A 15,927-nucleotide genomic window follows, 5' to 3' on the forward strand; every position below is an offset into this window, starting at 1 on the left:
TGTCTAGAGGGGCATGGCTAGTTAGATGTTTTAGATGTTTCTTCAACTGTTTTGAGGACTAGTGGCAAGTAAAGGACCCTCAGCTATTAAGGTGGGAAAGAGTTGAACTATGCCAAGTCAGATGTTGGCTTCTTCTCTAGAGCTCTCCTATTTCTTGGGGAATGTTAGACGGCATGCCAAAAGTCAACTTTCTCTAAAGATCTACCTGTTCCTGTTCTTCTCCACTTCTTCTCTGCATCCAGAGAAATCAATCACCTCTTCTCTCGAGACTTTTCACGTGTGCAATAGTGATAAATGAGGTCCTCTAGTTCTTCAGCTGGTGATATCCCAAAACAATGTCAATGAAGTTTACATCCCTCCAATGTGGCTCAGAAGACTCCAAAAGTCACTTGGGTGGAAATGATCTCAGTTTATTTGACCTAGAAACATCTGGCTTTGCATTTCACGTGGCTTTGGAGCTGCCAGACTTGAGTGTCTGGCCTTGAGTTCCTCCATCTTAAATCTTTCAACGACATGTCCTACAGGAGAAGGTCAGGAGGACTTTTTGAAGGCCACCAAAGTCTCCAAGTCCTCCTGAACGTGTCTCTGAGGTGGGATGGAACCCCTCAACCTCCTAGATTGGAGAAATGCCTCCATCAACTTTTTTTTCTCTCTTCTTCCACCCCGTCTTTGAGGTCAGGTCTCCGAGTTTACCCTGAGCACATTTGTCTGGACACGAGAACGGAAAGCTGCAATTTTAGCCAAAAACAGGATGTGGGATGTAGTGGTGGGCAGATCATTAGCCAAGGTCTGTTTTGCTTGCAGGCGTCAAGGAAAGAAACATTAAGATCTCCAAAATAGCTTGGACTGACCAAGAGGAAGGTGGACATTTTGTAGAAACATGGGTGTATGCGTGTGAGAGACATTTTAGAGAGACTAGTCACAGTCATTCTCAAATCCATGAAAAGTTTTGGAAGAGAAGAACCGCAGACCCTCCTAATCTAGGAGGGTCAGTCTCATTGACTGAGACTTGGGAATTGGGACCGTCTTGAGTGGGCCACCAGGTTGACCACCAGCTTGCTTCTGGTAGGCCACAAGTTCTCATGAACTTTTGCTCCTAAAGGTCTTCAGTTCACGCTGATCCTCCACCATTCCCTTAGAAACGTCATAATAGATGATACTATTAGGATTGGTCACAGGATCAACCAGATGTTCAGCCTTTAGGTCCACTCTTGAGTTCTTCTCAAGGACCTGGAATAGCCAGGTGTGGTTGTTTGAAGGCGTTCAAGGTCACATTGGCAAGCTGTTCCAAGCAAAGCTGCATTTTGCAATTGACTGGTGGGGATAGTGTCAATGCCAACAGTGTTCAAGGGATGCTCCAGATGTTGTTGTTATTATTAGGGTTGCTTGCACAGCCAGCCAGATGTTTAGTCTGGATTTGACCTTTAGGTCCATCTCTCAAGTCCTTGCCAAGGACCTGGGATAGCCAGATGTCGTTTGATGGATTAAAAATATTGGCACGGGATGTCAGCTGTTCCAAGTCAGGCTGCCTCCTGCAATTGACCGATGGGGAATTTGTCAATGCCGATAGTGTTCAAGGGATGCTCCAGATGTTTTGGAATTGCACCCAAGGCGCTATCACTATTGATCCTACTTTTGCTTTCTTTTGCCACATTTGTTCAACTTCTATTTCCAGGTCATTTTGTGATCTTTTCCAGTTCTTTCTCTTCTCTTCTGCTGCCTCCAGGTACAGGTGTCCTCAACTTATGACCACAGTTGAGCCCAAAATTTGTGTTGTTAAGCGAGACATTGGTTAAGTGAGTTTTGCCCCATTTTACAACTTTTCTTGACACAGTTGTTAAGTGAATTGTTCAGTTAATAACATGTTTGTTAAGTGAATCTGGATTCCTGCTTATCAGAAGGTCACAAAAGGAGATCACGTGACCCCGGGGCACTGCGACCGTCGTAAATATGAGTCGGTTGCCAAGCGTCTGAATTTGATCACGTGACTGTGGGGATGATGGAACAGTCATTAAGTGTGAAAAACGGTGCTAAGTTACCTTTTCAGTGTCGTTGTAACTTGGTCACTAAATGAACTGTTGTGAGTCTAGGACAGGGGTAGGCAACCTCGGCTCTTTTATGACTCGTGGACTTCAACTCCCAGAATTCCTGAGCCAGCCATTGCTCAGCTAGGAAACTCTCCCTTCCCCTCAGCATGGCTGGCTCAGGAATTCTGGGAGTTGAAGTCCACGAGTCATAAAAGAGCCAAGGTGGCCTACCTCTGGCCTAGAACTAGGCCGCTTTATGACTGGTGGACTTCAACTCCCAGAATTCCTGAGCCAGCATGGCTCAGCTTGGAAACCTCTCCCTTTCCCCTCAGCGTAGCTGGCTGAGGAATTCTGGGAGTTGAAGTCCACAAGTCATAAAAGAGCCAAGGTTGCCTACCCCTGGTCTAGGACTACCTATATAATTGTCCCAAATGAATATCTCAGTCTAATCAGTGTGTTGGGTGTTGATAACTCGTGATTCAGGTGCAAACCAAGATCCTTAGGTCTGTCTCAACTTACAATCACAACAATTTACAAAAGAAATTCCGGTCTTGATTGTGGTCATAAGACAAGAACGGCCTGTAAATCAAAGCTGTAAATTTCCAGGCAATAATTTGGGGTTGTGTGGTTGCAGTTGTTGCTTGCTTTGCTGCAGAATTTTAATATTAGAGTTGCAGGCATGTTGTTGTTGTTGTGATGTAGGCCCAGCAGAGTTAAGAAACACCTGCAACCCCAGTGTCAAAGTTCAGAAATTTTACACAGTACAACAGGCCCACCCAGAACACAGCCTTAGCTATCATCCTTCTGTTATTTCCTTCGATTGACGGCTTGTTCTTCCTCCAAAAACTGAAAACGGGCACCCCTAGCCCCCGCGGACCACCACATCCCCATCCCAGTCATGAGTGTCATAAAATCAAAATTCGGATTATGCCGCATCTTTGCAAAGGGCTAAACGTAAAGAGAAACTTTGGCGAAGAAAAAGCAGGTTGTTTTTTAATGCATTACATGCCAAAATCCACCTTGGAAGGGAAATATTCCTTGAAATATTGGCTCGGAACCTGGAACGTCTGATGTGCATTAACAGACTCATCTACCGTAAAAAAAAAACACACACACACAAAAAACAACAACATTGTCTCTCTCAAAATGTAACCAATTTTCTTTTATTATCTCATAAGCTGCTGCGTGTTACAGTCCAGCTTGGAACATGACTCTCAAAGTGGAAGCAGGCTGTAAATTACATTACTTTATGTGATAATAAAATAAAATGAGGCTGTGGAGGTTTTTATTTTATTTATTTCTCTCTGCCAAAAGGTTGGGAAGTTGATCGTGTGGGCTGGGGGAAAAAAAAAATCCCTCCATTCGTGCAGATAATGTTTTACCTCAGAAATGGGTGCCATATTGTCTAGCTTCGACAGCCAAATCAGAAGGTAGAATTGCTGGAAAAAATGTGAGAAAAGGAGAATTAACTTCTTTAAACGGGATTAAATCCAGCCAGCGAATAGATTTGCAAATTAAATGTTTTGCTCTCTGGTCTTCCAGAAGAAAGTTTGCTATATTGTCCCTATTCACCAAACCATGATCACCCGGTGGCCTACTTTCCACATCTATTCTTCTATCGCTATGTACCTAAAAGAGTTAAACCGAAAGGAGCTTATTTTGGCACTGTCTATATTGCTAATAACTGGCAAATAATTTGCAAATGGCCTCTGTAAAATTCTGTCCTTTTTTTTAATAGAGCTGCAAATACTTAGAAAAATCCAGATTTTTTTAAATACCAAGCTTTCTGCTTTTTTGCTGTCTTTCTCCCTTTTAGCCAGCTACACGGTTTTGCCAATGTTTATTTATTAAATATATCTTTTTTTGAATGACTTTTTTTTTACAGCTGAGAGGTGGCTGTGCTTGCTCTGATTTGAAGGAAGGGAAGATGGCTATGATTCTGGAGGCAGCCTAAACTGGAAACGATCCGTGGGAATTTTCTAATGATAAAGACAGGAAAGAAAGAAGGAAAGAAGGAAAGAAGGAAAGAAAGAAGGAAGGAAGGAAGGAAGGAAGGAAGGAAAAGAAAAGGAGAAGGAAGGAAGGAAGGAAGGAAGGAAGGAAGGAAGGAAGGAAGGAAGGAAGGAAGGAAGGAAGGAAGGAAGGAAGGAAGGAAGGAAGGAAGAAAAAAAGGAGAAAGGGAAAGGAAGGGAAGGAGGGAGGAAGGAAGGAATACACGGAGGGAGGGGGAAGGAAAAGGGAAAGGGGAAAGGGAGGGAGGAAGGAAGGAAATAGGAAGGAAGGAAGGAAGGAAAATAGAAAGGAAAATAGAAAGGAAAGGAACATCCATCTTCTCCTGGATGTTCTGACCTCGTCCTGGTCCTTCAGCTCTTCTAACGGTGGCTCCATCACCACCATAGACCTAAGGTGGAAGGAAAGAGAAGAAGATGAGCACCAGGTTCAGATGTCCCTACTCTGGACATACCTGATGTCTTCTCTGGAGAGGTCCCATGATGCTAGGAAAGGTGGAAGGAGAGAAGGAGACCACCAGGTTCAAATTGTCCTGATTTGGAAAGTGAAGAAGAGGAAGACCAGCAGAAGGTGGAGGGACTCAGCTATGGTGGCGATGGAGCCACCATTAGAAGAGCTGAAGGACAGAGAGCTGGGTCTTCACATCATGTGTACGAAATAGGATAATTTGAACCGAGGACAATTGTGCCTCCAATAAGGATTTCCGATCCAGCTGTTACCTTTGTTCTAAATGAAACATAGATGTTTGCCGCAAAGTGCTAACTAGACAGCACCACAACTCTCCCCACTTCACACACATATACACCAGGAAGGTTGCTGGTGACAAATATGAAATATTGATCCAGTTCTGAGACTCATTCCTGCGATTTGATTTTCATCTCTCAGGCCTTCCGGCTGTGTTTGTCACAATATGGGCAACTCTCCGAGCGACGTTAGCAGACACCGAGTAAGTGTCTGATTTTGCTCTACGTGAATTTCCTTTCATTAAAAAAAAATGTTTTATCTAACTTTGAATCCTGCGGTACAAGTTTTATTTTTTATTTCTGCACAAATTCAGAACTGAGGAAAAAAAATGCCTATGAGCTTTCTGACACTTTAAACATGGAATAGAAATAATTTGGCAAAAGTAGAGTTAGATAGATAGAGAGAGAGAGAGAGAGAGAGAGAGAGAGAGAGAGAGAGAGAGAGAGAGAGAGAGAGAGAGAGAGAGAGAGAGAGAGAGAGAGATGGGTGATGGATGGATACATATAAATATACATATACATATATATACACATTCTACATACATAGAAATATACATACATACAAATACATAGAAGGAATAGATAGATGATAGATAGATATAGAGAGAGAGAGAAAGGAGACAGATGATATAGAATAGAGAGAGAGAGAGATGGAGAGAGAGAGAGAGAGAGACAGACAGACAGACAGACAGACAGATAGATGATAGATATGGATAATGGATGGATGGATGGATGGATATATACATACATACATAGAGATATACATAGATACAAATACATAGAAGGAATAGATAGATGATAGATTATAGATAGATAGACAGACAGGGAGGCAGGCAGGCAGGCAGGCAGACAGACAGACAGACAGACAGACAGACAGACAGACAGACAGATAGATAGATAGATAGATAGATAGATAGATATAATGAGAGAGAGAAAGAGATAATAGAGAGACAGATAATAGAGATGAATGGATGGATGGAAGGATGATGATAGGTGGAAGATATAGATAGATATAGTTACTTATTTCATTCATATATATATATGAATAACTAATAGACTTGCCTCTCTAAAGAGTTGTAAACTTGGTTTCTCTCTGATCTTGCTTTAAATATTTTTTCCTTTGCTCAAATAGGTGTGAATGTATGTAATAGGCACACACTGCCTGTCTGATTGAAAAAAAAAATAATTGGCGCTTGAGGATATTTTTAATCCCAGAGTGCCATATGATTTGTTTTGCTAATAGTCATAATTTGTGTAGCCATGACATTTTTATTCCTCACGAAGCTGGCTGGTTCATTTATTACCTCAACATTGCTTTCTATTTTTTAAAAAAGATATGTATATTAAAATATTCACTCAAATTCAATGACTGAGTTATTTTTTTAAAAAAAAAAAACCAGTCAAGGGAATTTTGTAAAACCCATAGTATGAATAAAAGCTAGTGTTTTTCAAACCTGGTAACTTTTAAGATGTATGAACTTCAACTCCCAGAATTCCCTGGCCAGCAAAGGAAGCTGGGGAATTCTGGGAGCTGAAGTCCACACATCTTAAAGTTGCCAGATTTGAAAAACACTCCTAAAAGCCAACCTGTTTGGATCTGTGGCTCCTGAAATAGACAAACCTACTCTTGTTTATCCCTACTCCCTTTTTTTAAAGGGTAGACTACTCCTTTACCTGGAGGCTCAACGTCTCATAAATTTGCTTTCCCAGCCAGGTTGGGGATGATTTCAACGGGTCTTTTGATAAATGAAGATTATAGAAGTTCCTGAAAACAGTCCCTAGAACGGAAAGCTATTTTATAACAAAAAGTAAATAAATAAATCAGATTTATGAAGCAGCTTTGTCAGGATGTCCTCTTTTCTTGGCAGGTGCTGGGATTTAAGCGCCGGCTATTTCAAGTGGTTTATCCAGGTGCCCATCCTCACGGCCGTGTTGGTGAGTTGGAGCCAAGGAGAAGTCTGGGAAGGGAGAAAGAGGAGAAATTAACAGGCAGGGATCAAAAAAAATCAAAATGGCGGATGGGGTTACACAGGGAAAGCCATTCCCTTGTTTACAGGCCTTGCCTGTTATTTAAATCAGAGCTACTCAACCTCAGCAAGTTTAAGGTGGTTGGACTTCAACTCCCAGAATCCCCCAGCCAGCGGGCTTGAAGAGGGGAGGACTTCCATTCCCATAATTCCCCAGCCAGCATGGTTTAAGAAGGGTGGACTTCATCTCCCAGAATCCCCCAGCTGGCATGCTTTAAGAGGGGAGGACTAACTCCCAGAATTCCCCAGCCGGCATTTTAAGAGGGGAGGACTTCAACTCCCAGAATTCCCCAGCCAGCATGCTTTAAGAGGGGGGGGACTTCAACTCCCAGAATCCCCCAGCCAGCATCCTTTAAGAGGGGAGGACTAGCTCCCAGAATTCCCCAGCCGGCATTTTAAGAGGGGAGGACTTCAACTCCCAGAATTCCCCAGCCAGCATGCTTTAAGAGGGGAGGACTTCAACTCCCAGAATCCCCCAGCCAGCCTGACTTAAGAGGGGAGGGCTTCCACTCCCCTTCATAGAACATAAAAGTCCCAGGGCTGGAAGGGACCTCAGAGGTCATCTACTCCAACCCCAAACTGAAGGCAGGAGACCTTACAGGTAATCCCCAACCTACGACCGCAACCGAGCCCAAAATTTCTGTCGCTAAGCAAGACAGTTGTCAAAGTGAGTTTTGCCTGATTTTATGACGTTTCTTGCCGCAGTTGTTAAGTGAATCCCTGCAATTGTTAACATAATCCACAGGGTTGTTAAGCGAATCTGGCTCCCCCCATTGACTTTGCTTGTCAGAAGGTCACAAAAGGGGGATCATGTGACCCCGGGGACACGGCGACCGTCATAAGTATGAGTCAATTTGCAAGTGTCTGAATTTTTAATTTTGATCATGTGATTGTGGGGGGGGGGGTTGCTGCAATGGTCGTAAGTGTGAAAAGTGGTCCTAAGTCACTTTTTGCAGTGCTGTTGTAACTTCGAACAGTCACTAAACGAATGTCTGTAAGTCAAGGACTAGGTGTACACCATCAAAGTGGGTTGTCCAGTTTTTGAAACCTCCAGCGAAATTGCCACCATGGGCGAGAATCTCAGAGGTTGAGCAGAAATATCTTCAACAGACTGCAAGGCACAAATAACCGCACACACAAAGATACACACACAGCCCGGTGGCAGGAACGAAGCCGCCACCGTCCCTTGGGGGAGGGGTCTGCAGACCTCAACTCATCTCAGCTTCCTTCAGACATGGGGAAGACAACATTTGTGGGAAACTGAGGTGGGCTCCCCAGCCTGAGAATTATTTTTTATTTTTTTTTGCAAAACAAACCAGAGTCCACCCTGGGCAAGCCATTGTTCTGTGGTCAGTGGACCGTAAATGGAAAGATTTGTAGGGCTGGCACTTGACCCGTCATCTCCGGCCAGCTTCCTCCATTCTCACCCCTCCAAAACGTCTGGGTGGTCCAGAAAGTGGGTGGGGGCGGGAGGGGTGCAGGATAGCTGGAATAGCCTGCCGTTCGTTAGATCTCAAACCAGGTTAGCCAGCGAGCGATGCCCTCGGTTTTTGCCACCATGCACCCCCAAAGGGTTGGGGTTTTTTTTTTTTTACATCCTGGCCCTGGAGGTCTGCCTTGTCCCCATCCCATCTTCACCCCCCACCCACCCCCAAAAACATCCCTCTGGGTGGGTTTGATTCGATTGCAATTTGTATTTTTTTTCTTTCTTTCTAGATCCTAGCTGCAATGGGAGGGTTGGGGGGGGGAGGGAAAGGAAGTAGGTGTGTAATTTTAAATATATATATATATATTAAAATGTGGTATAGGTTTTGGAAAGACTAATTGCCCAAAGGGGCACTTTTATTGGTATTAAACAATTGCTCCCTTCCTCCCTTCTCCTTCCTTCCTCCCTTTCCCACGCTCTCCCACTGCTTCCTTCTTTTTTCTCCTTTTTCTCTTCTCTTTCTTTCTCCTTTTTTCTTTTTCTCTTCTCCTTCTCCTCCTTCTTCTCTTTTTTCTACTCCTTCCCTTCTCCTTCTTTCCTTTCCTTTTCTTCTTTCCTCCCTGTCTTCTCCTTCCTTCTTTCCTTTTTTCTTCCCTTTCTCCTTCTTTCTTCTTTCTCCCTTTTTTCCTCTTCTCCTTCTCTTTCTTCTTTCACTTTCTCCTTTTCTTTCCTTTTCTCCTTCCCTTCCTCCCCTCCTCCTCTTCCCTTCCTCTTTCTTGTTTATCTTCTCCTTTCTCCCTTTCCTTTCTTTCCTCCTTCTTTTCCTTTTCCTTCCTTCCCTTTGTTCCCTTCCTCCCTCCCTTCCCTTCCCCCTCCTCCCTTCTTTCCTTTTCTCCTACAGGCAAACTTTATCCTGTTTATCAAAATCATCAGAGTCCTTGCAACCAAGCTCCGAGAAACAAACGCAGGCAGATGTGATACCAGACAACAGTATCGGTGAGTTGACTGTGTCCCCCTCTCCCCAAGGGATTCCTCTCGGCCAGGATGGAGTGACAAAACAGAGAGAAAAGAGGGGAGAATTCAGTCCCTGGCATGCAGGAAGGGAGGACAGAAAGGAAAAGAAGAAAGGAAAGGGAAGGAAAGGAAAGGAAAAGAAAGGAAAGGGAAGGAAAGGAAAGGGAAGGAAAGGAAAGGAAAGGAAAGGGAAGGGAAGGGAAGGAAAGGAAAGGAAAGGGAAGGGGGAGGGAGGGAGGGAGGGAGGGAGGAAGAAAGAAAGAAGGAAGGAAGGAAGGAAGGAAGAAAGAAAGAGGAAGAAGGAGAGAAGAAAGAAGAGAGGGTGAGGAAGGAAGGAAAGAAAAAACAGGAAAGGGAAAGGAAAGGAAAGGAAAAACAGGAAAGGAAAGGAAAAGAAAGGAAGGGAGGGAGGGAGGAAAGAAGGAAGGAAGAAGGAAAGAGGAAGAAGGAGAGAAGAAAGAAGAGGGTGAGGAAGGAAAAAAAGAAAAATCAGGGAAGGAAAGGGAAGGGAAAGGAAAGGACGGAGGGAGGAGGGAGGGAGGGAGGTGAAGGGAAGGAAAGAGAAGGGAAAGGGAAAGAAAGGAAAGGATGAAGAAGAAGAAAGGTGGGGAGGAAGGAAGGGAATTGGAAGAAGGAAGGAAGGGGAAGGGGAAGAAAAAGAAAAATGGGAAAGGAAAGAAAGAAGAAAGAAATGGGAAAGGAAAGAAAGAAGATAGAGAAAGAAGAGGAAGAAAAGGAAATAAAGGAGGGAGGTGGAAGGAAGGGGAATAGGAGAGAGGAATGAAGAAAAAGGAAGAGGGAAGAAGGGGAAGGAAAAGGAACATGGAATAGGGGAAAGAAAGGAGGAAGGAAGGAGAATAGGAAAAAGGAAGGGGAAGAAGAAAAATGAAGAAGGAAGGAAGGAAAGTGAAGAGGAAGAGAAGGAGAAATGGAGGAAGGGAGAAGAGGAAGGAAGAGGAAGAAAAAGGAAGGAGAGAGGAAGGGAGCAAAGGAAAGGAGGGAAGGGAAGGGAAAGGTGAAGGAGACCCATGCAACAGCTGCCAATCAGCCCCACGACCCCAAAGGAGTGACAGACAACCGCATCTGACCCCCGTCACTAACTGGGCCCCAGAGGGAGCCTCCACTGGCTGCAAACGAGGCCGACACGGAGGCGGAAGAGACGGATTCAAATCTGGAGGCAATTAGCGAGGGGGCACCAAGGCCTGTGGCGGGCGGGCGGGCGGGCAGGGGGGGGAGGCGAGTCCCCCCCCATCCCCTGGCATCGGCCCTCGCGGTGTCCCGGCTGGAAAAACACCCTCCCAGCTGCGTCCAAACCGACATTCGTAGCAACCCTCCAAGAGGGTGAAATAAATCTCGGAGAAAATGATAGGCTGAGAACGAAACTTTGGGGTTTTGCTAAGCCGGGCCAAACAATCCCGCTGGCCTCGGCCTGCTTTGAATTAAAATATTTTCTTTCCAAATTCACATTTCACCCCCCTCTTTCTTCTCCCCACCCGGAGCTTCCAAGCGAGCTGTGCCAGCCTGACGAACGGAGGCAGGTTTTCTTTTTCTCTGCCAGCCTCTTCCCCCCACACACACACACCGGCATGGCCAGCGGGCCCCGTTCTGCACCGTTTGGGGGTCACAAGGCGTTTCCTGGCAGAGGGGGGGAGAGCGAAGAAGGGGCACACGAGCTAGTCCTCGGCGTACCCCAACCGCAATTGGGGGCCAGGATTCCCCTCGCTAAGCAAGGGGCTTGTTAAACCAGCCGTGCCTGATTTTGCACCTGTAAAAAGCCTGAATCGCTGCAGTCATTAAGTGAATCATGTGGTCTTTAAATAAATCTGACTTTGTACATTGATCTTGCTTGCCGGAACACAGGCTGGGGAAGGTTGCAAGGTTCCTTCCTTCCTTCCTTCCTTCCTTTTCTCTTATCCCACCCTCCTTCCTTCCTTCCTTCCTTCCTTCCTTTTCTCTCTTATCCCTCCCTCCTTCCTTCCTTCCCTTCTTTCCTTCCTTTTCTCTCTTATCCCTCTCTCCCTCCTTCTTCCTTCCTTCCTTCCTTCCTTCCTTTTCTCTCTTATCCCTCCCTCTCCTCCTCCTCCCTCCTCCCTCCTCCTTCCTTCTAGCACTGATGAAGTTCCCTAGTTGGGTCATGAAATGTCTGCAAGGAAATCACCCAACTCAGAGAGCACCCAGGACCATATAGTCCTTCCTCCTCCTCCTCCTCCTCCTCCTCTTCTTCTTCTTCTTCTTCTTCTCATTCTTCTTCTCCTCTTCTTCTTCTTCTTCTTCTTCTTCTTCTTCTTCTTCTTCTTCCTCCTCCTCTTCCTGTTCCTCTTCCTCCTCCTCCTCCTCCTCCTCTTCTTTTTCTTCTTCCTCCTCCTCTTCCTCCTCCTCCTCCTCCTCCTCCTCTTCCTCCTCCTCCTCCTCTTCTTCTTCTTCTTCTTCTTCTTCTTCTTCTTCTTCTTCTTCTTCTTCTTCTTCTTCTTCTTCTTCTTCTTCTTCTTCTTCTTCATCTCTGAACTACAAAAGTTCTCTTCTATCTATAATTATCACCTTTCCTCTTTTTCTCTGCAGGAAACTGTTGAAATCCACCCTGGTCCTCATGCCATTATTTGGAGTCCACTATATCGTTTTTATGGCCATGCCCTACACGGAGGTTTCCGGAATCCTCTGGCAGATTCAGATGCACTATGAAATGCTGTTTAACTCCTTCCAGGTTCGCATCACTTCTACCCCTTCTTCAAAATCACCAGTTTGGGATTTAGGAAGGGTGGTGAAAATGCAACAAAGTGTTTTTTTCCATCCGTGATGTGCGTCCATGCCTTGCACTTCAACTCCCATAATCCCCACACAACCCAGCCAGGGGCTTCCGGTTTGAGCCTTGCGGGTTCAAGCTTGCAAGCTAGAATAGGCTCCTCATGAGATTTATGAAGAATTCATTCTTAATAATATTGAATTAAAAAGCACCCTCTGGAACGAACTACCCCCCGAGATCCGGACGATTCCGGATCTCTTAACCTTCCGCCGCGCCCTCAAGACATGGCTTTTTCAACAAGCGGCCCTGACCTAGGGTGAGTTTTAAATAGGGACAATTTTTAACGATTTTAAAGAGCCACAGCTACCAATATTTGGGTTTTAATTGGTTTTTAGTAGGGGAAATTTTTTGTATGATGTTTTAATACGCTGTGAGCCGCCCTGAGTCCCATGGGGAGAAGGGCGGCATATAAATCCTGTTAAATAAATAAATAAAATATTAGTACTTCTTAAATTAATTCTTAAATTTTAATATACATTATTAGTTACTATCCCTCTCTGAAGTCAAACCAGATTTTTACGAGCCTCAGTTGTAATTTCGTCGCTGCCGTCCATTCTCTCAATCTTCCTCCATTTTAGTGTCCCATAATCCCCCCTCCAGAAAAGATAACCTGGGGCACAATGGGAAATAAATCATGTCAAGCTAAATACTCCTTGACAAAGCAAAACTTGTGAACGCAACACACTGGGTGAAAGCCAATAAACTAGAACTTAACCAGATGACTTAGGCCAGGGGTAGGCCCACCTTGGCTCTTTTATGACTTGTGGACTTCAACTCCCAGAATTCCTGAGCCGGCATGGCTCAGCTTGGAAACCTCTCCCTTTCCCCTCAGCATGGCTGGCTCAGGAATTCTGGGAGTTGAAGTCCAGCAGTCATCAAAGAGCTAAGGTGGCCTATTCCTGAGTTACTAGGAAGATGAGGGGACTTCAACTCCCAGAATCCCTCTGCCAGCATGACACCCTATATCAGGAATAGGCCACCTTGGCTCTTTATGACTCGTGGACTTCAACTCCCAGAATTCCTGGGCTAGCATGGCTCAGCTTGGAAACGTCTCCCTTTCCCCTCAGCATGGCTGGCTCAGGAATTCTGGGAGTTGAAGTCCATGAGTCATAAAAGAGCCAAGGTTGCCTACCCCTGACTTAGGAAGACGTATGAGGGATTCTCCACTATACAGGTAGTCCTCACGTTACGACCAACATTGAGGCAACATTTATGCTGCTAACCGAAACATTTGTTAAGTGAGTTTTGCCCCATTTTACGACCTTTCTTGCCATAGTTGTTAAGTGAATCACTGCATTGTTAAGTTAGTCACACGGCCGTTAAGTGAATCCGGCTCCCCCATTGACTTTGCTTATCAGATGGTCGCAAAAGGGGATCACGTGACCCTCGGGAGACACTGCGACTGTCATAAATACGAGTCAGTTGCTAAGCTTCTGAATTAACAGAGGGATAGAATCCAGATCACGTGAAGTATTAATACCACTTTACAATGCCTTGGTAAGGCCACACTTGGAATACGGCATCCAGTTTTGGTCACCACGATGTAAAAAAGATCCTGAGACTCTAGAAAGAGTACAGAGAAGAGCAACAAAGAGGATTAGGGGACTGGAGGCTAAAACATATAAGGAAAGGCTGCTGGAATTGGGAATGTCTAGTTTAACGAAGAGAAGGACGAGGGGGGACATGATAGCAGTCTTCCAATATCTCAGGGGCTGCCCCAAAGAAGAGGGAGTCAAGCTATTTTCCAAGACGCCTGAAGGAAGGACGAGAAGCAACGGATGGAAACTAATCAAGGAGAGAAGCAACCTGGAACTAAGGAGAAATTTCCTGACAGTTAGAACAATTAACCAGTGGAACAACCTGCCTCCAGATTTGGTGAATCCTCCAACACTGGATGTTTTTAAGAAGAGACTGGACAGCCATTTCTCTGAAATGGTATAGGGTTTCCTGCCTGAGCAGGGGGTTGGACTAGATGACCTCCAAGGTCCCTTCCAACTTTACTATTATTATTATTATTATTATTATTATTATTATTATTATTATTATTATTATTATTATTATTATTATTATTATTATTACTTTTGATCATGGGGATACTGCGATGGCTGTAAGTGTGAAAAAGGGTCATAAGTCCCTTTTTCCAGTGGCGTTGCAACTCTGAACGGTCACTAAGTGAATTGTTATAAGTCAAGGACTACGTGTATGTTACCCACCCCATTGTGGATTAGGTCGGAGTTGGGGGTCAGCCATGTGAGGCATAAAAGCTATTCTTGGAGTCAATCCCAGAGTCCAATTTTATTCCTTTTTCTTCCTAGGGATTTTTCGTGGCAATTATCTACTGCTTTTGTAATGGGGAGGTGAGTATCCCAGTCTGCAGAATCAGAAGCACCAGGAAGGAAGGAAGGAAGGAGGAGAGGGAGGGAGGAGAGGAGAGGAGAGGAAAGAAGGGAATGGAGAGAAGGGGAGGGAAGGGAAGGGAAGAAAGCGAAAATAAAGAAAGGGGAGGGAAGGGAAAGAGAAGGGAACAGAGGGGGAGAGGAGGAAAGGAAAGAGTGAAGGAGGAAAGGAAATTAAAGAGGGAAGGAGGAAAAGAAAGGAAGGGAGAGAAAGGGAGGGAAAGGAAGAAAACAAAAAGAAAGAAAGGGAAGGGAAGGGAAAGAAGGGAAGGGAGGGAAGGAGAAGGGAGGGGAGGGAAAGAAATGGGAGGGAAGGGAAGGGAAGGAGAAGAGAAAAGAAGGGAGGGAAGGAGGAAAGGAAAGAAAAGGAAGGGAGAGAGGGAAGGGAGAAAAGAACAGAGGAACAGAGAAAGGGAATGAGGGAGGGGAGGAAGGAAAGTGGGAGGGGGGAGGGCATCCGTTCTTCAGAAGTGGGAATAGCTGTTCTAAAAAGCTGCCCACCACAAAAAACTGATCCCCCAATGAAGCATTTTTTCCTTCAAATATTCTGAGTCCCCTGCACAGACTTGCCAATGAAATAATCTGATTAATGGATCAGTTCTTTAGATTCCAGCTGCTTAATTGGGGAGGGGGTGTCTCACAAACCATTTTGACTGTGTTTTCGAGATATGTAAATGCGGGGGGGAGGAGGCTCACGAACTGCCCCAATGACTTCAAAAGTCCCTTCCCATCAACCCCCCCCCCCAAAGGACTCACACACCATCTAAGATCCCTTCGGGTTTCTCCAAATCGTTTTGCAAACTCCAATTTACGCCTCCCCAGAATGTCTTCCATTAGCGGCTCTGGGTCAGAACTTTCCACCAGTCCCATCCCATAATAACCATCCTTTTCTCCCCCACCCCTTTCCACACCCTCCCCAGGTCCAAGCCGAGATTAAGAAGTCGTGGAGCCGATGGACATTAGCGCTGGACTTCCGAAGAAAGGCGCGGAGTGGGAGCACCACCTACAGCTACGGACCCATGGTGTCCCACACCAGTGTCACGAACGTCACCGCCAAAGGGGGCATGCCGCTCCCTCTGAACGGCAAACCACCCTCGGGCGCCCTCAACGGACACCGGAATTTGCCTGGCTACATCAGGAACGGGTCCATTTCAGAAAACTCAATGGCGTCTTCAGGGCCTGAGCATTACAGCAAAGAGGAGGAATATCTGAACAGCTCCGGACTTTATAACGGCTACAAGCCAGCCACCCTGTTGGAAAAAGAAGAAGAATCTGTGATGTAAAGTGGACAAAATGAGATGAGGGTTAGAAAGCCTTACTTAGGGCTCCCTGAAAGCACTGAGGGTGGCAAGCAACTTCCAGTAAAATTGATCCCCATCACTGTTTTGGGGAGGGGGGGTTGACTCTCCACTCGATTCTTTGCAACGAGAAACGCCATCTTGCCGGAATGAAGGACGGCAACAATTTTGGCAACCCAGCAGAGT

General features: G+C 45.3%; 1 protein-coding gene across 1 annotated transcript in view; it reads left to right on the forward strand.

Moving 5' to 3' along the window:
* PTH1R (parathyroid hormone 1 receptor) overlaps window positions 1–15,726 on the forward strand; it is a 61,698-nt gene extending 45,972 nt beyond the window's left edge. Inside the window, exons 8-13 of the mRNA XM_015814287.1 lie at window positions 4,923–4,983; window positions 6,649–6,715; window positions 9,135–9,229; window positions 11,807–11,948; window positions 14,363–14,404; window positions 15,364–15,726. Of these exons, the coding sequence (XP_015669773.1) occupies window positions 4,923–4,983; window positions 6,649–6,715; window positions 9,135–9,229; window positions 11,807–11,948; window positions 14,363–14,404; window positions 15,364–15,726 (770 nt within the window). The remainder of the gene's footprint in view (window positions 1–4,922; window positions 4,984–6,648; window positions 6,716–9,134; window positions 9,230–11,806; window positions 11,949–14,362; window positions 14,405–15,363) is intronic.
* Window positions 15,727–15,927: the final 201 nt, after the last annotated feature.

Source organism: Protobothrops mucrosquamatus, unplaced genomic scaffold, assembly GCF_001527695.2.
Source record: "Protobothrops mucrosquamatus isolate PMUCROS unplaced genomic scaffold, P.Mucros_1.0 scaffold235, whole genome shotgun sequence".
In the NCBI taxonomy this organism is placed as follows: Eukaryota; Metazoa; Chordata; class Lepidosauria; order Squamata; family Viperidae; genus Protobothrops; species Protobothrops mucrosquamatus.